The 21,565-nt window shown below is 38.0% G+C and overlaps 1 protein-coding gene across 18 annotated transcripts in view; it reads left to right on the forward strand.

Annotated features, from left to right (window-relative positions):
* LOC109072188 (neuron navigator 3) overlaps positions 1 to 21,565 on the forward strand; it is a 326,013-nt gene that overhangs the window by 245,473 nt on the left and 58,975 nt on the right. For 16 of the 18 annotated variants that reach the window (XR_006154536.1, XM_042722202.1, XM_042722203.1 and 13 more), the window contains 4 exons: positions 6,510 to 6,578; positions 10,268 to 10,416; positions 14,845 to 15,871; positions 20,756 to 20,868. Coding sequence is in view for 17 of the 18 variants with exons in the window: in XM_042722202.1 (XP_042578136.1) it covers positions 6,510 to 6,578; positions 10,268 to 10,416; positions 14,845 to 15,871; positions 20,756 to 20,868 (1,358 nt within the window). In the remaining variant the exon portion in view is untranslated. Of the gene's footprint in view, positions 1 to 2,405; positions 2,753 to 6,509; positions 6,579 to 10,267; positions 10,417 to 14,844; positions 15,872 to 20,755; positions 20,869 to 21,565 lie in introns of those variants that run through there. The other 2 variants (XM_042722205.1, XM_042722199.1) reach the window with 2 other exon arrangements.

A 21,565-nucleotide genomic window follows, 5' to 3' on the forward strand; every position in this document is an offset into this window, starting at 1 on the left:
GTGTTTTTTTGACATGAATAACATAATATTCATCAAATTTCAAACAAATAAACATAAACATAAACATAAACAAACAAATATAAATATACATATACATACACATACAAAAAAAAATATACATATACATATACATATACATATACATATTAGGGCTCTCAGATTGATCCAAGTTCAATCGAATCACGATTATTCGCATCCGAAATAAACGTTTGTGTACTTACATAATATTTGTATATAATAAATATACACACATATATTTAAGAAGTATTTACGCATGCGTGCACACACACACACACACACACACACACACACACACACACACACACACACACACACACACACACACACACACAATATGTGTATACCTAGGGACAAATTTGTACCTAGAAGTGAACTAAACCTGACAAAAACTCTCCTTTTGGGGACATCCCAAGTGCTTATTGACAAGTACACAACATATCTATCATTAACATGAATACATAGCATATACACATATATACATTTGAACTGTATTGTTAATAAATATCTACAGTAAGACAGAATAAGATAACAGTGTGTATGTGTGTGTTTACGAATTTGGGATAAACTGGGGATGTCTGTATGTAATAACGGTATCAAAATAAAGTATTTATTTTCGTATTTGTTAAATTGTAAAAATAATACAGAAAGTTTTCTGTTAGAGTGTGGGTTAGGGTTAGTTTACAGTATTTATAAATGTTTGTATATAAAAACAATAGATATACTGTGTGTGTGTGTGTGTGTGTGTGTGTGTGTGTGTGTGTGTGTGTGTGTGTGTGTGTGTGTGTGTGTGTGTGTGTGTGTGTGTGTGTGTGTGTGTTGGTAAAAAGGGAAGGCCATGAATGTGATGTAAATAGATGAGTAATCTTAGCAGCAACTATGAAGAGGAGATGCCATGCATGAGTGGCGTTACACAGCCTGGCTCACGTTACCTGACCCAGAATGCATTTGTGTGTGGGGGGGGTGGGCAGGCAGAAAAACACGAGTGTACATTTTGTAGTGCTGACTTCTCTGTCCTGTCAGCATTTACAAGTGCAAAGAGAAGAGAGAGAGGAAGAGAGTGAGAGAAAGACAGCAGCTGCCTCTCATTCTTGTCCAGGGCCCATGGGAGCTCTCTCAACTCACATCCAGCAGTGACAGGTGTTCAGAGGGCCTTGGACTGCCAGCCTGAAACACACATACACTCACACACAACCAAATGACATCAGCGAGCAGAACTGGGCCAGGAGGGCTGTAGATTGGCTGCACTCCTGGAGGATGTTGTAAACACAGTCTCCTCAGATAACTATCTTAGTTCTCTGTCCAGCTCCAGACAGTCGGGTCAAAAGGAAGCTATTGTATGGCGTTTAGGAAGTGTTTCTTCAAACGTTTACTGGCTTGGGAATACAGGTGTTAAAATGGGTGGCTGTCTGATTATCTTTGTGTGAGTGTGTGTGTTGTACAGTTACTGGGGTCTCGGAGATTCATCAACTCTGGTCTTTGGCGAACAGCAGAGAAACACTTAAACAGACTCTTGGGGTTTCTTAAAGCATTTTAGCTTACTGGCAAAAGTGTACTGCATACTCAGTGAATAAACTCATTATGTTTAATGCCCTTATGGTGCTTTTTTCCCCCAAAAAAGAATTAATCATTAAAATGGTCTTCCTTATGCTGTCCCAATTAAGCATCATACATCAGATTGCTGGTGCTAAATAATTTTACTGTTCTGAAATTTAATTCAAAAGCCAGTGAGAAGATATTTCATGTTTAAATAAAGTACAGAAGGACCAATTAAATTTCACTGTGAACAGAGCTATTCAAGAATGTCTTTGCTCCCATTGCTTCTCATCTGTGGAAACTTTTTTTAATTTAATTAAATATAATGTACTCCATCTTTCAAAGGTTCAGGGTCTGTAAGATTTTTCAATGTTTTTGAATTAATTTTTATTCTTACAAGCCATTTATTTGATGAAAAACAGTAATAACAGCAATATTGCAAAATATTATTAGAATTTAAAATTACTATTTTCTTTTTTAATTTATAATTTCCATCAGCCATTTTTCCATTCTTCAGAGTCACATGATTCCTCAGTAATCATTCTAATGTGCTGATTTGGAGAAATCTTTTGTAACAATGTGAATGTCTTTGCCGTCAGTTTTGATGAAGTTAATGAATCCTTGCTTATAGGAAATACATTGGCACAGGAAGAAAAAATGCACCCAGACTGCTGCGATTAGTGAAAGAAAAGACTAAATAACTTTTAGCACTTGTTGCTAGTTAGAATATGGTAAAAGAAGCTGTTGCTTTTGCTTTAAAAAATAGAAAAATTCACTTTTAACACTGTGACACCCAGTCAGCTGGGTATCTGTTTTGTTTTAAAGATCTAAGTACCATAATACAGCACTGTCTGAGATCCCTGGGAATGAGGGGTGAGCTTTTTATAACACACACTGGCTGGTTTTACCCATAGGCACTGCTCCCATTTACAGTTTTAGAGATCCAGGCTTTCTATAGCCAACACCTGCTGGAGTGACGGTCAGAGAGAGAGAGAAAGAAAGAGAGGGATAGCTGGACACTGCGGTGCCTTTAGGTCTGGTGAAGAGATGGGGGGTGAAGTGTCATCCCTCTCTCTCAGCGCACCATGTCCAGAGGTGAACAGCTCGACTCGGTGGTCTCATGCTCACGATTGTCTGGGCTCAGCTCACGGGACAGGAAGAGCCAACTGTCCTATGGGAAAAAGTCTGGCAGCAATAGGTACAGTAGTACCACCCATGTTACATATCAGGACGGGAAGCCATATGGTTGTTGCTCGTTTTTTGGTAGTTTTTAAACATTTATGGCACAAGATTTTGGTCTGTGCTCTGTGGTGTATTGAGGCTACTGTGTCCCTCCAGATTTGATCATTATTCTGGGTCAAAAGTGTTACCTTTTATATTTAGGTGTTTAGTTCCTTTTTTTGGAAGTTGCCTGTTCTGCTTTGAAAATGAGATGTTTCTCTCTCGGGAGGTAAGTTTAAACTCATTTTATGGGTTGTTGAGCTTCTCTCAGTTTCAAAACTTTTCTGGAGTGTGGTCATTCCCTGCTTCCTGTCTTTCACTGTTGGAAGTCATATAGTATTATTGCATTAGAACTTCTAAAGTACTGCTAAAGAAGATTGTTGTAATGTGTCTTATGTCTCTGTTTGATACGACAGTGGTCTTGAACTCTATCCTGACCCCTTTTGTGAATGTACTGTACCCACACACAAAAGTGGTCACTGTTGCTTATATAACTGTAAACTCATCCTTTTTTTATTTAAAAGTACAGTTTTCATGAGCATCCTCATCATTTTGATGTTTTTAGATTGAGCAGATTTTAACTGATTTATTGATTCCCATTAGAAGCTGTAGTGAGTGGGGTTTTAATCCTCACTAAACCTTGCTGTTTATATTCATTTTAAAATTTTCAGAATAGTGACCTTGACAGAGTTGTTCTATGTGTGATTTCTCACTGTGAAGTGTGTCTAGATATCCCATGGCAACACATTTATTCTTGATATTGTTAGACTCACCACTTTCATGCTGCTAGGCTGAACGCTTTGAGGAGTGAGGGGAAAGAAAGTAAGTTGTAGAGCAAAGAGTGTTTTTCTTATCCATCCTGTCCCAGCTGAGTCCCTGTTTGAGCAGGAGGAGAAACGATGGGCCTCATTAATCATGTGGACATGATCACGTTCTCATGAGAGAGAGAGAGAAAGACAGTGTTAGTGTCTCACTGGAGCTGTCTTTGGTTACAATGCTTGTTAACCTGCTGTCTTGCCTCCCTGTTTCACTGTCTTCCTCTGGTTTTCTCAGTCTGGTGAAGTCTTTGTTGCTCCTCAGGGTTTCACTTGAGGGAGTCTGTAATTTTAAGCCAGCTCCTTGTCACGCACTCGCCGTAGAAACTTGTTAAAGTGAAGCGTTCATGGTGGTCATAATGATCTTCTTCTGAGGATACACACCCACCTTCTCACTCACTTCGTGCAACTTTTGGAAGAATCTTATTAAATTTGAAAAAGAAATCAAATTTGTGACTCTGTGTAATTAACTTTGGAATTCAAAAGGATTCCTAACTAGATGTGGCATTACACAATCACCACACCAATCAGAACTTTTTTTATATTTAATAATGAGGAACAGTTTTTTGGATCAAAGAAATCACTGTGGTTGAGGTTATCTAGCATGCAACACCAAAGAAACATAAATCAAATGACTGAACAGTTGGTTCATGATCTTTAGCTGCTTCAAGATGGTGTAGATGGTTGATCAGCTTGATTGCCACTTGTTAGACCTGGTTTTGACCTTGTAAACCATCTTAGTCAGGCTGATTGTATGTGGTAGACCACTTTGGACCGGCAACAAATCATACTGCTGACCTTCAGCTAAAATGAGCTGTTGTTTTCCAACATGGCAGATGGGAATACCATCTAGATGCTGTTTAGATGGAGGTTTTTCCACTGTAACTGTTGATTCATTGCGATCTGGACATCCCCTTTTTCTCATTCTCTCTCATCCTTTGACTGTAATCAAATTCCATCCATTCACAGACACTCTCATTCCATCAAGCAGCGCTCACAAACCTGCTACACTCCAAAGCTTGTCAAGGCACATTTCCCGCTTAGACCCAGCATATCCAAACATAGACAAACACAAGCGCACACCCAGAATGAACAAAGCCAGTGTCAATCAGCTGTCAGTGGCTGGAGAGTAAGAGTTTTGAGACCTGTATAGCCAACTGTTCTGAGTTTTGTGCTTTGGCCTAGGGTGTTTGTGCTTTGTTTTATGTGTGTGTGTTTTAAGTACAAGTCCTACTGGCAGGGCCTCCATCCATCATATATATCCGATCTGACAAAATTCACTCATTCACCCCGGCTTCAGGCAAAGGTCTTCTCTGCCCTTACAGAGTTCAGCTCAGAAATTTCTAGTACCTTCACCTAAACAGCCATAAAACATGTTTGAATGAAGTTTATTTCAGTAATGCATCAAGTCTTACAGGAAACCAAATCCAGCTTCTGGCTTTATATGAACTCAGTTACAGCTATGGTACTAATGACCAAAAATCTTCCCAAAGCACATACAATATACTGTATTTACTTTTCATTCATTCTGAATTTAAGGAAAATGGATAAGACTTTTTTTGATGTCAGTAAATCTAATGCCTTAATATGCATTACGGTATGTATTTTCACAGTAATTGTACACGTGCTACTTATATCTTCATGGTTATACCTTTAAAACATACACAGTGCATGTATTTCATGATATAAGTTAAGTTATAATATTTTTTGGGTTGCAGTTTACATTACAGTACTTGTACTTACATGAACTTACAGTGTACCTATCTAAGAAAGTTCTGGTAATATAACTATGTATAACTGGTAACTATGGGCTAGGGTTGTGTTTAGGGGTTGGTTTAGGGTTAGAACCTAGTTATTACCTAGTTATTGTAATTACTATAATAAGTACATAGTATGTACTTGAGGAACAAGACTGTAAAATAAAGTTCTACCAGTTTTTTTGGTTCTAATATCTCATTGGATGAACCACTTTTGAAGCCATTAATGCTGATATACTGTACTCTGTCCTATAACCAAAGTACATTTTATAGTGAATTCTATATTAATGCACTAGCAATTTTCATTATACACTACCATTCAGGATTGGGATTACACAACCATACCAAAGACTGATTGATTGATTGATTGATTGATTGATTCATTCATTCATTGATTGATTGATTGATTGAAAGAAGTCTCTTACGCTCACCAAGGCTGCAATTATTTGACAAAATACAGTAAAAACAAGAATGTTAAAGTTAAAAAGTTACAAGTTAAAATAACTGTTTTCTGTTTTAATATCATCAAATGTAATTTATTACTGTGATGGCAAAGCTGAATTTTCAGTAAATACATTTTTCAATTCTTGAGAGAGAGAGGGAGGGAGGGAGAGAGAAAGTGTGTGTATATGTGAATAATTCATTTTTTTTATATATATATATATATTGTGACTGGACCTACAGGAATATCTTCTCTGTCGTGTGGGATTTCTTTCTTTGAGTGATATGTTGTTGTGGAGGTAAATCTAAACCATTCAGTGAGTCACCACTATTGAGATTAAACCCCTTACTGCATTCACACACATACTCAAAGGTACAGGTGTATGGAGATTGTGATTTGGCTTTGAACTTGTTCAGATCTACAACATACAACATCGACTAGAACAGTAGGATGGTTGGAGGAAATGCACATACTTGTGGTTTGAGACGAGTGACATGTCATGTGAATCTGAGTAGGCGCACACAGAGGCCATGCTGTTTGCGTTTGCACGTGTGCGCCCAGCCCTCGCCAAGTGCCGCCCTTATTGCATTAGAGAGAAAGATGCCACAGTTTGAAAAAAATTCAATCCAATCATTAACCTCATTCCTCTCTCTCTCTCTCTCTCCCTCCCTCTTTTTCTCTCCCGTTTCTCTCTTGTTCTCTCCCACTACCTCTTTACAGTCTCACCGCACGATATACAAGTCCACCAGGTCACAGTGGAATAGCAGCCCCTCAGAAGAAAAACACAAGGTAGAGTCTTCAACTGTATCTGCCTGCTCTCGCTCTGTTCTGACACCTGAAACTCTCCACAGACCTTCAGGCTAGAGACCAGGAAAGCCGATCTACTGATGTTCAAAGCTGTAGCAACAGATCTGGGTGATGGAAGTGGTGTACGATAGGAATACTGTAGTCTGGGTTTTTCACATTTCAGAAATCTTTATGGAGCTTTTCAGAGGGTTTTGAGCTGAATAGCTTGGTTGATTCGAGATGAACCCAAGATCTTGAATGCGGTTTATTTCTGACCGGAGGTTTTTTGCCGTTTCAAGCTCCGGCAGCAGTTGTTTGGCCCTGAAAGCATTTGCTTCATCTCAGAGCTGATGGGAAGATTTGTGCTGGCGAAGCATTTCAAGCAGCCCCTGGCCAAACTATGTGAGATATGTGATGGACACTATGTGTGATATAGTGCTTACTCCACTGACAGCCTGATGGGTAGGGTTCGACTGATGTCATTATTTACTCAAAGACAACATGTGTCTGCAGGGAGAGGAACAGGAATGAAGACGTTGCAGTTTTAATTGACGTATCTGGGATCTGAGATCTTCTCTCAAAGCACTGATATACAAATGTTAGGAGTAGATACTCATTCGGTCCTGAATCAGTTTTTTAATGCTAGACTTTGGTCTCATCCTAAGTTCAGATGTGCTGTGTACTTTATTATTTCGAAGTTTAGATACAGCATAAGCATCCAGAGAGCCGTTCACATCTAATGTTATCAGTGGGCTGCACAACTGGGCATAGCTTTTTTTTTTTTTTAAATCAGATCAAAAATCAGATTTACTGGTGGTTGCAAGTGAGAACGCCTGGTTAGAAGCACCATAAAATAGATCAATCTTATATCAAATATCTCCAAAGAGAAAACTGTAAACACGGATTAATCATTCATGGCATTTTAGGCTTCTTTGATGATATCACTATACACTACCATTCAAAAGTTGGGATCAATTAAGAAATTAATACTTTTCTTCAGCAAGGAGGGATTAAATTGATTGAAAGGTGAATGAAGACATTTGTAATGTTACAAAAGTTTTCTGTTTCAAATAAATGCTGCTCTTTTTATTCATTAAAGAATCTTGAAAAAAAAAAGATGCAACAAAACTGTTTTCAACATTGATATTAAGAAATGTTTCTTGTGCACCAAATCAGCATATTAGAATGATATCTGAAGGATCATGTGACATGAGGACTGGTGTAATGGGTGTGTGTGTGTGTGTGTGTGTGTGTGTGTGTGTGTGTGTGTGTGTGTGTGTGTGTGTGTGATCGTGATCAAATAAATGCAGCCTCGGTAAGCCAATTAATGAATTTCAGACACATTTTAATTATAGTTAATTAATATTTAATATGTTCCAGTGATAGGCTGGCGGGCTCTATTCAATTTTATAATTCATGAATAAATCAGTTTTTTGAGTACATGTTAAAATTAGTGTTAATTTAATTGCAGCAATGTTATGTATTTATTTGTTCTTACATTGAATTGACATTTAATATGAGACTTCAGAGGGGACTAATACACACATACATTCACACAAACAAAAATGCACACTCCTGTTTGTTTCTTTAGAGAGATGCATATGAAAAACTATGTCTGAGGCCTAATTGATCAATTCAACACAAGATTATTGTGCAGTAAAATTGTAGCAACCTATAATCTTGTTTCTTAAAGGAAGGAAAGCAGGATAGATAATAATGCATAAAATAAGCTGTCTTCTAGAATCCAAAACTTTCAGCTATATTCAGTGTACTTCAATTGGATAGATAGTATTAAGAGATTCATTCACAGATGACAGCAGCAGTCTTATTTGATCCTGAACATCCTGCTCTAAATTTTAATAGGCATAATTTGAAAGATCTTATCTTCTGTAAGGCCTTTTTATGTATGCGAGACACAGATTGGATAAGATGTGACGCGTTATTAAAATTCAGGGATTAATCAAGTTATTTAAGTTGAGACGTTTCAGTTGAACTCCGTCAAAACCTCACAGTTTTCGTCTGAGCCCCATTGACACTTTAATTAATACCCTAATATAAACAAATCCAGAAAAGAGCAAATCCAGAGATCTGGTCTTCCAGCTGACCACCTCAGATTCAGGTACTAACTTTTCTGTAACAGCCTTTAAAGCAGAATATGTCATGTCTTTAACATTAGTGTCATCAAACTAAAAAAAAAAAAAAAAAAAAAAAAAAAAAAAAACATTTTAAATTTACTGTTTCCATGCTATTGGCCAAACAAACAGATAGCCCCACCCCCAACTAATTTCATTGGTTAAGCCAGTGTGTTGCTGTGTCGGCTTGGTCGGGATGCTCAAAAAGAGCAATGCTTTGAAAGTGACATGGATTTTTCAGGCAAATCAACCTATAAATATACTTGTCTCTGAATATAAGTCGGGATAGAATGAATGGGATAGAAAAATGACACACCGCAGCTTTAATTCAGGTCTATGTAGCAACGTTCTCTGTCTTCGGATGCCTGGTAAGCACTAAACTTATCTTCTACAGGCATATTTGTGTTTGTGAATGTATACATGATACATATTTATGCAAATCACAGTCTAAGAAACATTTTTTTTTTTTTTTACATGATAAAATATGTTATGTGTAGCTGAGAGTAACACAGTCTTACTGAGACAAAAACATGATGAAATTAGGCTGAATATTTAATAAACAAACATACATAGCCCAGTGGGAATCTGCGGCGCTCTCTACAGACGCCAGTTCTGTGTGGGCCTGCTAAAACTAAACTGTCTTAACCCCTTCCATTTAGACCCTGTCCTCAATTCAGACATTGAAGTCCATCCTAATTTTCACCCAGATAACCTGTATGAGAAATAGCATCAGATATGCTTGCATATTATCATAGCTGGCGATGGTGGCCTGCACAACAGGTTAATGGGGAAAAGCAGAAGTGTCTGATGGGAAATGAGCGAGTGATGAAGCAGTGTCATTAGAAGCTTGATGAGACATGCACCTGAACTGCCTGAATCATCGTTCTCCAATCCATCATTTCTAGGAAAGCTGTTTGCTCTGAATCTGTGTAATAAGAGTTTTCAAAACATTTAATTAGTAATGAGAATTTCAAATGATGATGAGAATTTCAGATGGTTTGTAAAATGAAACTATAACTAGGTCTTTATTGGGTCATCAATTTGGTTTGTTAAAATCAATTGTCTGTTGCCATAATCAGATTGAAATAAAGTGAAACATCTCTGTTTGGTGCAAAATTGAATCAGCTATAAGAAACAGGGTCGGTGTCAAAGAGTGTTAAATTCCTGCTGTTTTGTTCCTCCACGACATGTTTATGAGCCGTTGTTAGGTTGATGTGTCACAGGGTCGTGTTTCCCAATTAAAAACTGGCACTCGTGAGTCATTAACAAGCTTTGTGCACGAGTAAATCATCAATAATATGAATACAGCACAAGACAATGCAAAGAAACACACACACACCAGACTAGTTTTATTGCAGATTTTAGAGCAATTAAGACCTGTATATTATGTTGACATTGAAAAATTAGATGTTTTAGAAGACACTGTATATTAGTCAAATTATTACCATTACCAGATCTCTAATTTATACAGCTAAACATATGCCTACCCTCCATTTGATACAGTTCATATTTAATAATTTCATTTGATTAAAACTAATAAGTGTGTTTTATGTGTTACAGGTTACCAGGTCCCTCCAGAGTCCCCGCTGCAGGCAGCGGCAGTAGCAGTAGCAAAGCCCACGGATCCTCAAACCTGAACAGACGAAGCCAGAGCTTCAACAGTATTGACAAGAGCAAACCACTTCAGTATGCTAGCGGCAACGACAGAGGTGAGCAATATACAGAATTTTAATATTAAAATCAAGATTTCTGAATGACACTCAAATGAAACTGCAACAGCTATGTCCTGTTATCCACTAGATGGTGCCACAATCACAGGACTATTAGCGCTGTGGCACAGGGCAAGATGCTCTGACGTGGTTCCCTCATGCATTTATTATTAAATTTTCATAATGAAATACAGTAAATCTGTGGAAAAACACAATTTCCTGGGAAATTAAAGTATAATATTGCACTGTGGTTCCTCTCTGGTGTGTTATTCACATCTGAAAAGGTGATCTGCCCTCGGCATTCACTGTCCTCCTCCTTCATATTTGGAGATGACGTTCATGTGATATTTCTGCTTCTTCCACATAACCAGCCTATTCAGAGTTCACTTCTGATTTCATCTTCCTGTCAAGCCGAACCATCATTCAAAGCTGACTTCGTAAAACCACATGGCTATTTAGCCACCAGTGTGTAAATCTCCACAGGCTAGTTGGTTACTTCATAAATCTGTGCTAGACTTAATGGAGTGCGTCGATTGAAGCCGGGTTGGGAGTTCAAAGACGTGTGACCCGTATTTTGCCCCTGATTCACCCCTCCCAGCAAGAATCTGTGAGCAAAACGCAACCGATTTCCCTCACAGACTGTTTGTTTTGGCTGTACTGGCCAGTTAGATTTATACCGGACTTTACTGGTCCTCGTTCGTTGTTAGCACAGATGCTGGTGTTCCCAGACACTGGTTACGGGACAGGGCGAGACGGTACACACAAAGCCAGACAGAGGGTCTCACATGGCAGATGGGGCTTTGATGAATCAGCGAGTCCTAATAGGCGACGTCTCTCTCGAAACCCATTCCTGCCCTTTTCCAACGGGTCTGACATTACTCAAAACCTTGATTTACAGGGCTACTGCACTAATGCTTCCACAGATGAGAAAAGCAAACTCCCATCCTCCTTTTTTCCCTCATCTTCCTTTTTTCCTCTATCCAAAAAGTCTGCCGCACTGTGAAGGAACTATGGGAGGGGCTGGTAGGGAGAGAACAGAGCTCTGTTCCAAAACCTAGTGAGCTGCCTACCTAGCATTTTAAGGCATCGTAGGTGTACAGTTGTCACAAAAGCTGTTCCATGCAGTAGGCAGAAAATTATGCTGCCTTGTGAGATACAGTGTTTTAGCCAATTTCTAAAGGTGCAGTCATAATAGTGAAATTTTGCAGGTCTACTGTCAATATTGTAGCAATGTATGAAGCAAAGCTCACATAGCAATAGATTTCAATCATCTTTCTGGTCAACATGGTGAATCTGTTTGACCCACTGCCAAATCTGCAAGAGGAAATCCATCACCCGCATTTAAAATTTAAATTGAGTGGTTTTCTACAAAAATGACTGAATCTTGCCTGTGAAAGAAAAAAAAAAAGAAAAAAAAATGTAATAAATGTGACCGCACATAAAGACAGCATCACATGTGTCCTTCATAAGGGAAGCTATTCTGAAATGCATTCAGAAATGGGAGAGATCATGGCTTTTGTTGCACAGTTAAAAAACCTTTTAAAGAGGCATTCTAGCATTTAAAATGTTGACTGTAGGAATATAAGTCCCACCATACAGTTAAAAGAGCAAATCACATGTTTGTTTTTACACCACAAACATGCAATAGCTGGATCATCCTGAAAAAAAAAAAGTAATTTGAGCTTAAAAAGCACAATTTTTATGACACAGTTGTCGTAGAATTTTAATCCTGATTTGAAATGTGCTGTTACAGTATAATTTCTAACAACAGTTACATAGATTTCAGGCTGTCCCTGTTTAAATAGATCAGTGATTTACATATTCTTTGTTCGCCAAATTCCTTTGACCTAAAATATATTTGAAGACACATTCAAAGGTTCACAGTTCTTTGAAGTAGGTTATTGTATCAACTTTGTTAGCTTAGCAACATGCTAATATCTAAATTGTGAGTTGAATCTAATTTGTGCTTCATTTTGCATACATAAAATGTTCAAAATTGGTCACTTAATGGGGTTTCATTAGGATGCTGCCTTTGTAGCCCGCTAGGCAGCTCACTAGGTTCTTTAACAGAGTTAGCACGTAGTCTTTCATTTTTATGGCAGGATTGAATACAAATTTCATAATCCTGAGTTTGACCTTTAACTGATTTAATCCTTAACCTCAAATCTGTAAAGCACCCTGTGTTACCATCACCTACATATTTCACCACAAGCCTCTCTGTGGACGCAATCGCACACTGTTTATAAGCCCTATACCAACTTAGTGGGCACAAACACTTGCATGTTAAGTAGTCTTGTGTAACAAAGCTAATTTCACCATTCACACTGGCTGCAGGAGTGAATCAGCATGTTTGCTATAGCATTAGCTCAGCTTTCAAAAGCACTGTGTCCAGTTCCTGGATTACTTTGCAGGAAATCAGTGTTTTTAGTACATTGATTGAACTTTTGGCACAGCTTGCTACAGTAGCACCTGTGACTAAGATGGGAAAGATATGTCAGAACTGGGCAGAAGAGATAACAGAGAGCCAGAGGCAAAGAAAATGGCTAATGCAATCCATTCTGGATTAGACAATAGTAAATAAAGATGGAAAATCTTCAATGCCATGTTTTCTGTCATCACACCTGTTAATGTGTGTTTTTTTTTTTTTTAAATGTGTGTGGTATCCTATCAGACTTCCCAGAACAAAGTGGTGTTTCACTTTCAACACAGAAATTGGTGTGGAGAAAAGGGTAACTATGGTAACCACGTTTCGATGGTCTGGTGTGTGTGTATGTGTGTGAGAGAGGCTGTTATTTAAGCTGCTGTTATCTCCAAAGACGGGGTTAATTTAGCTGACACATGCACTGAAGCCCGATCCACACAGTGCTGATTCACAGTCCAATCACTGTTCACTCTACACCATTTTCAAAACAAAAAAAAGAACCACCACCTCCTCCCTTCCTCCTTTTTTATAATAATTTCACAGCTTGACCCTTTGATACATCTGGGTGCAAATCAAAGTTAGGGACAGCCTGAGTTGCTGTAAGATTAAGTAGATTTACTTGCATTTTGTTGTGTTGTACAGCAGCAGAAGCATTGGTGTATAACTGATTTTTTTTTTTTTTTTAATTCACAGGAACTCATTAATCTATCTATCTATCTATCTATATTCATTTTCATATATATTTTCATTTTCTTTCCTTCTGACATTATTTTTCTGACATATTTATGGCTCCTAAAATATATATTGTGTTTTAAGATTTTTTATTTTTTTGGAATTAAAATAATTCTCAGTTGGGATTCTCATTTTTATTACAGCAATTTTTAGTATTATAGTAATTCAAATTTGAGTAGAAATTGTTTTTGTCGTTAATATAATGTCGCATTGCAAATTTGTTTATATATTTTTTATTTTATTTAAAGTCAAAATTCCACCCTTAAACTGTAAAACATTCTGAGCATTAGCATTCCCTTTACCAATAAGTGCAGTGGAGACTGGTGGAATTATATGTTAGTTCCATCATGTTATTTTGGTATATACTGTACCATATTACTGTATGATTACTGTATTCATATGCAAGGTACTCAAAAGAATAGCATACTGTACATAATTTCTTGTCAGTAATATATAATCCACTGAGATCTAGTCAAGGTAATCAGATTTATATACACTAAAATAGTAAAACATTAAGCCCTGAACTTAACAACAGGAAGTTGTTGTTGTCATCATCATCATCATCATTGGACCGATAGTCAAGGCCCAGACAAGTTGTATTTTAAAGGATGTTACATTTCTGCATTGTCATGTTTGATATATGTATATTTTATGTTTTCCCCACATGAGCATTATCTATTTACAGTATACTGGATTAAGTATGTTTATATATGTTATTCTGTGAGCCATGTTGACTGTGCAAAACATCACTGCATTTACAAAGAACAAGAGGGTATCTGGCAACAACAAAAGTATTCAAAATCCTACAAAAAAAACATATTTTATGTTTTCCCCACATGAGCATTATCTATTTACAGTATACTGGATTAAGTATGTTTATATATGTTATTCTGTGAGCCATGTTGACTGTGCAAAACATCACTGCATTTACAAAGAACAAGAGGGTATCTGGCAACAACAAAAGTATTCAAAATCCTACAAAATCAATTTTGGATCCAATTTTCTGCCTGAGTGCATTGCAGCATTGCTTGGGATTTCAGTATGCAGTGGGATTGCAGAGTAAAGATTTGGACGGAGCGCTATCTGTTCTTCATGTGTTTGTGGGACGCTTTGCCTTCCCACAATCTCTTTCCACTTATGCTAATATTTGATTATTGTTGTAGTCATATTTTTTCCTCCTTGCCAAAGACAAACTTTGTATTGCTTCTAGGGTGTAGTTACTGTATATCAGACTAACAGATGTGTCCGCTGTGTGGTCTGTTTCTCTGATACAGAGTCGGTGAAGGGCATTCCTCTGCCAGGCAGCATGAACGGCAGTGGCTCGGTGCCTTCCAGCACCAGCGGGCAGCAGCTGGCCTCTGCCATCCCCTCTCCCACTGCTGGAAAGACCTGGCGCAGCAAGTCCATGAACATGAAGCACAGTGCCACCTCGTCTATGCTGGCCACCAAGCCGCCCAGCCCAACCGCTTCCCCAACCCCTCCCTCATCATCCGATCGTCTCCGTCCCCCAATCACAGACTCCTCCAAATCAGCCCCTGGCAACCAGCGCTCAATGTTGGAGAAATTCCGGCTCATCAACCCTCGATCCGCATCCAGAACCTCACCCTCAGTGGCCGAAATGGCTCTCCAGGAGGAGGACGATTTGTCGGAGTTTGGAGATGAGGGGACCTTCAGTCCCACACCACCCTGTGGGATCTCAAAACAGCAGGGGAAGACCCCCGCATCCTCCTTTGCACCCCCAAACAAGACCAACAACAGCAAGAACCCCAACAATAAGTCCTTGCCACAACCCAAAGACAAAGAGGACAAGAACAAGACCAAGAGCAAAGCAAGCACGCCACCCAAAGAGGAGCCAGTAATAGTTGAGCCCTCTAAGAAAGGCTCCAAGATTGCCAGCTTCATCCCCAAAGGAAGCAAAACGTCCACAGCCTCTGTGAAGAAAGAAAGTGCAATCCCCGCCTCTAGTGGCATCCCCAAGCCTGGTCTGAAGGCTCCAACAGCAACTGCCAAGCCTGCAGCTAGCCAACCCAGTGTACCTGCAACTAGTGTACCTGCTACAGGTGGTGAGAAAACCAAACTTAGTAAAGGTGGTCAGTCTATTTATATGCAGAGATCTTTGGGAGGATTGGAGAATCGGAAGACCAGCATGGTGTCATCAACAAGTACCTCAGCACTTTCTGGATCCGCCACATCTGGGCTGGGTGGTGGAGGAGCTCTAGGAGGTAATGGGGCAGTACAACTTCCCCAGCAGCAACAACACAACCATCCCAACACGGCAACCGTCGCCCCCTTCATGTATCGGTGAGTGATTCCTGATCTCTTGCTTTGCATATTGTGAATGATCGTTGCTGAAGTTGTGGGTAGTAGCTTGATGATTACAGATCTGGATCTGTCATGTTCAATCACAGAAAAGTGCATAAGATCCCACTTCTCCCTAGTAAAAAGGAATACATTTAAAATACAGTTCAAGTCTGTTAGCATATTTATTGACATCGCTCCAGAATTACTATATAAAAGTTATATTTAACTTTATTTAGAGTACTACTTGGGCAGAATTCACGTTTCTTAATATTAAGCCTAAAATGTGTTTCAGTGTCACTATTGATGAGGACTGTATGATCTTTGAATAATATCAGTCTTTAAATGCAAGATATTTAAAATGTGCCTGAAGTATTTTTGCAATAGTTCCACTTTAGTGCAATCAAATATACTTCAGTATATCTTTAGTTGGACATATGTAAATGTATTTGTAGTAAACTTAGCATGAATATATTTTAGTGCTTTATTTTTCACTAGGGCTGTCATTTATCATTGCACCCTGGCAAGATAATTAATGGCAGATGGGCTTTCTTTGTGATCAGTGTACTTCATCCCTTTGGTTAAAATTATTTTAGAACTAGCGTTTTTGGACAGAACAGTTAATTTGGACAGAACTGGTCATTTTTCAGACTTACTATGTCCTCATCATAGACCCAGCTGACTTTTAGTCCTGGCAGGGCTACTGGGGTCCATATATCCAATGATGCTTAGAGACATAAAAGGGCAAGACTCAGACAAACAAGACAGATCTAGGTTCCTGGGTTCTATTCTGGGATGTGAAATCATTATCATTATCCATGAGACAGCAGGACCATGTCTCTGTAATTACCCTCAATAGACAGGCAAAGATGAAACCCTCATCCCCAGGAGGTCCAGAATAATTACCTCATCTTTTACTTATTCTGCACACCACTAACAAGAAAAATACTTTAAAAAATCTCTGCTGCCAAATGTAACGGGTGTAACCAATTCGTAATCATTAATCATGAAGATACACAATAAACAATACAAAAAATATAATTTATTTTAATATAATATCTGCATAAAAGATCTACCAAAATCTGAATGTTTTAGAGGTGGCCTGGAGGGAACTGCACAAGCTACAATATGTTGCACAGTGGTGTTTCTGTGCAGGCAACCCGGGTTTTAGTCATTTCCGAATCAATCATTTCTTTGCTCTGCTGTCAGTTTGAAGGCAGAACGAGAAATTTGGAGGATGTCTTGTTAAATCTGACTGTGGGGGGTGATGTTAACAGAATGGATCTCTTTTCAGGATAGACTTTCTAGACAAGAGTCATTTTTTGACCAGACGGAGAGAGACCCCGCTTACACACAGAGGCAGACAGAGCATCATAAAGCATCGTTAATTACAGGCAAATATATGTTGTACCAGCAATCTATCTATAGTTTATCAAACCATCTTCTAGATGCACAAACACACACCCACTGATCATCTGTCCCTTGCGCCGCCTATCCAATCGTGCAATACTTTGTAAGAAAAAGCAGTGGGTAAATGTCTCATCTCGACAGTATTATTAGCCCGAGTGGGAACCACTGAGCCGTTTGCCAGACCGCCTCGTTTAAGGGGCGTGGCCTCCTTCAGTCCTCAACAAGAGATGGATGACATCACAAATGATGACTAATGAGGGTGAATAGGTTAGAGTGGAGGAAGATGAAGTGGGAACAGAAAAGAGAATATGTGATTGATTGGCAGAGGGCATTCATAACAGTTTGAGTCAGCTTATTAAAGAGACAAAGAGAGTGTTAATGGGCCTGAGATAGACAAAAACTGACATGAAAGCCGAGAGAGTGTTAGAAATGAGAGTGGAAGGGTATTGTCCTTGAGCGATTGTGTATGTTCAGTAACAGGTTTAATCCTTTGCTTGAATAAAGAGCTTTCAAACCCAGTGACCCCTGTGTGTCATACCTGCACACACTGAACCTTAAGAGTTTAATGGTTCTCATAAAAACACACTCTTGCCACAGGTTCATTATTCACAGGAAGATGATGCCGTTTTCTTAATGCTGTGTTTGGCATTCTTAGTGCCGTCTCATAAGGATTATAACCTAAAGTCTTTATGGAATTTTAAAGTGGAGCCCTTATCACACTCCCCTCCACCGCTGCAGATCTTCCTCTCGAGAGCTTTGCTTGACACTGTAAAACCCGCAGGGCTGCGACAGCACTTGACGGTGTGTGAGATGATACAATGCATTTTGAACAGGTCCACGTTGGTTATCATGCTCTTAGAACTACACTTAGATTTAAACTTTTAGGCATGATTGGCAAGGGCAAGTGAGTTGAGGAAGTTGTATTACCAGCCTCAAAACTGTATTTTTTTATAACTTTAATTATATATTACCTACCATTCAAAGGTTTCAGTTTGGTTAGAATTTTTTAGGTTTTTGAAAGAAGTTTTTTTTTTTACCAAGGGGGCTTTATTTAATTAAAAAAAATTGTAGAATAGCAAAATTGTGATATTGTTATTACAACTTTTATAACCAATTTCTATTTGAATATATTTTAAAATGTAATTTATCCTTGTGATGGCAAGGCTGAATTTTCAGCAGCCATTACTCCTCTATTCAGTGATCCTTCAAAACTCATTCTGATAGGTTCTTAATAAAATAAAAATCCATGGAAACCATTATGCTTTTTTTTTCAGGATTCCTATTATGAATAATAAGTTAAAAATGACAGTGTTTATTTGAAATAGATTTTTCCTTACTGAACTACAATTGTGAAAATTTGATTTATTTAAGTTTTTTTTTTTTTTTTTTTTTTTACATTAAGGTAATGGGCACAAAAACAGTGCACCGATTTATCAGATTATTCAGTACTTTACTGCACTGAATAAAATATAATATACATTAAGGCCACATGTCCACCGAAGCGTATTAAGCAAGCTGAAAACGCCAGGCGTTCTACTGAAAACGCCTAGCTATGAGCGCTTGAGATTTTTTTCAGTTGAGCTGCTTTGGCTGTTATGATACAGAATATCTGCTGCACTGTAACTCTCTGATTTTGCAAATAGTTTATTTATGAATATAAAAATGTTCACACAATATAAAGAACTTGCTCTCACCCTTGTTTTAAATGATTTTGTTCTGTTGTTGTGCTTCTTGTTGTCGTCTGTTGCTGCTGTACAATTAGGATGTGGTGGTTGGTCGGTGTGCAATTTGTCCTGCCCATCCTCCACTGTGATTGGACAGCTGACTAAGTGACATTGATGAGCCCTGCGTTTTACCCAAAGTTAAATATTCGGCGCTGATAAGGTTTTTGAGTTTTGCATTCTACTTTTTGAGCCTTTATGTTGGGAGTGTAGATGCCTAAAAATGTTGTCTAGGTGGGCAGCTCATGTGGGTTTAGAAAAGATTTTGTATTTGTCTCCACTGGCATGGAGAACAGTAGGTTGACCTCCCGTCCACTGCCTCTCCTCACATCAACACTCTCAGCTTCAGTGATGTTGCTTGAAAAGTATATTAAAAAGATTAAAAAATGCGCCTGCTGCCAGTAAAATCTCTGTGTCATGGGTTGACCTTCTGTTGAATCCGTCTGTTTTGTTTTACGCAATTTCATTACTTAATGAGTTCATTCAGCTCACCAAGCCCTGAAGTTACCTGACAGTTTAAGCCCTCTTCCTTTCTGCATCATTTGTTTATTTGTGTTTCCAGGCAGAGTTTGTGTGAATTGTGTGTGTGTGTTGTCACAGGTAATGCAGCATCTCAGTGGCATGAGTGTGGAACACATGGTGAAACTAACAGTGTGATATGCCACTGAAATATTTGGCTGCTGAATTGTGTGTGTGTGTGACTGTGTGTGAGAGAGGGAATGTTTATCTGGGCGAGTGCAGGTGTCCTGGGATGGCTTTGTTGTAGGTGTGGTTGTTATGCATATACAATCAGAGTTTTTCCCAGTCTATTTCAGCAAAGTCTGAACAGCATTTTATTTGCATGTGTTTGCCAGGTTTATGTATATTTGGGGGGGGGGGGGGGGTTGATACTTAGTCTATACTAAGTATTCCTTTTAAAATTATACTATTTAAATTTTAATGATAGTACATAATAATAATAATAATTATTATTATAATAATAATACATTTTTATTATTATAAATATGTTAAATAAACTATTTTATATAATAATAATAATAATAATAATAATAATAATAATAATAATAATAATAATAATAATAATATTAATTTATAATTTAAATTACTCATGGCCATATGGTCCCAGGGTTATTATTAGTGGCAGGGTTATTATTGTTAACTTGAACCTGACAATAAAACCACTGAAAAACAAACAAATAAACAAGTAAGTAAATAAATAAATAAAACTCAAATAAAATTAAATTGTATTTCAGCTATATATTTTTTATTTTTTTATTTTTTATTTTTTGCTGTTTAAATTAATGTGCTAAAATAAAACTAAACCTACGCCTAAAACTAAATCAACTAAAAACTAAAGCTTAACAAAAACTATATAGACATATTTAAAAAAAATAAACAGACAAACAAACAAATAAATAAATAAATACTATAAAATGACAAAAAACCCCATAAAAAAATACAAAAATAAAATAAAAATAAAATGGAAACAGAAAATATAAAAATGAAATCTAATTGAAAATATATCAAAAACTATAATAGTATATCAATGTTACTAAAATGAAAAGTACTGCTAATTTTTTTAAACTTTTTTTTTTTTTAAGGTTGCTTTCTTTTAAAATAAGTGGCACTTGGATTGATTGGAGTTACTAATGTAAAATTCATGTTGACTGTATGATAGTATGCATGCCTGCAAAAAAATCTACTCTATGTGAAATGCTAATAATTAATTTGTAATTTTTCCTTTTGCTTCACTCAGGACATATTCAGAGAACGACTGCACTACTGTGGTCCCCCCTGAACCGTGTCTCAGTCCCACAAAAGACCTGGTCTACAGCAAGACCGCCAAACAGTGCCTGGAGGAGATCTCAGGTACAGTAGGATGAGTACTGCCACATGTGCACATGCATACCTGAACACACACACACACACACACACAGAGAAGCTGAAACACAGGCACAGATTCTCTCTGCAGGCCGCTAGTTCCATGTTGCTGTCGCAGCAAGAAAAGGTCAGATATGACAGGTGGACAAAGGCTTGCCTTGTTTGGGAGGCCAGGCTGCAGAATGTGTTGTTTATTTGTGCATGTGTGTATTTCTCTGTGTGTGGGACTGTGATGTGACAGCTGATAGCTGAAGATAGGTGCCTGGGGCTCAGGCGCTGCTCGCACACATCTCTTAACAACCAGTCGGTAAGCAACTGTAAGAAATAAATGCAAATTGTGCCCAAGTGCTGCTTTTACCTGCGCTGCAGTTTCTGGAATTAGAGGGTGCACTATGACATGCGTTCCTAGTTGTTCATTTCCTGTGTGCATATTTATCAGCACAGCCACTGTCATTATATCCCTCTGCAAATGTTTTTGGTTTATTTCATTAATTCTGTACGTGATGAGATTTAATCGGTTTGCGATCTGATCATTTTGTGTGTATCCCTGAGGTTCCCTGTTGTTACTTTAATGCATTTTGTTTGTAATTAACAATCTAAAAAAGCTCAAAACAAACCCAACTGGAAAATTGTTCCTCAAATTCTTTAATGAGATATAAATTAGTGCTCCAGCTTGCACAAAAAT

Source organism: Cyprinus carpio, chromosome B4, assembly GCF_018340385.1.
Source record: "Cyprinus carpio isolate SPL01 chromosome B4, ASM1834038v1, whole genome shotgun sequence".
NCBI lineage: Eukaryota > Metazoa > Chordata > Actinopteri > Cypriniformes > Cyprinidae > Cyprinus > Cyprinus carpio.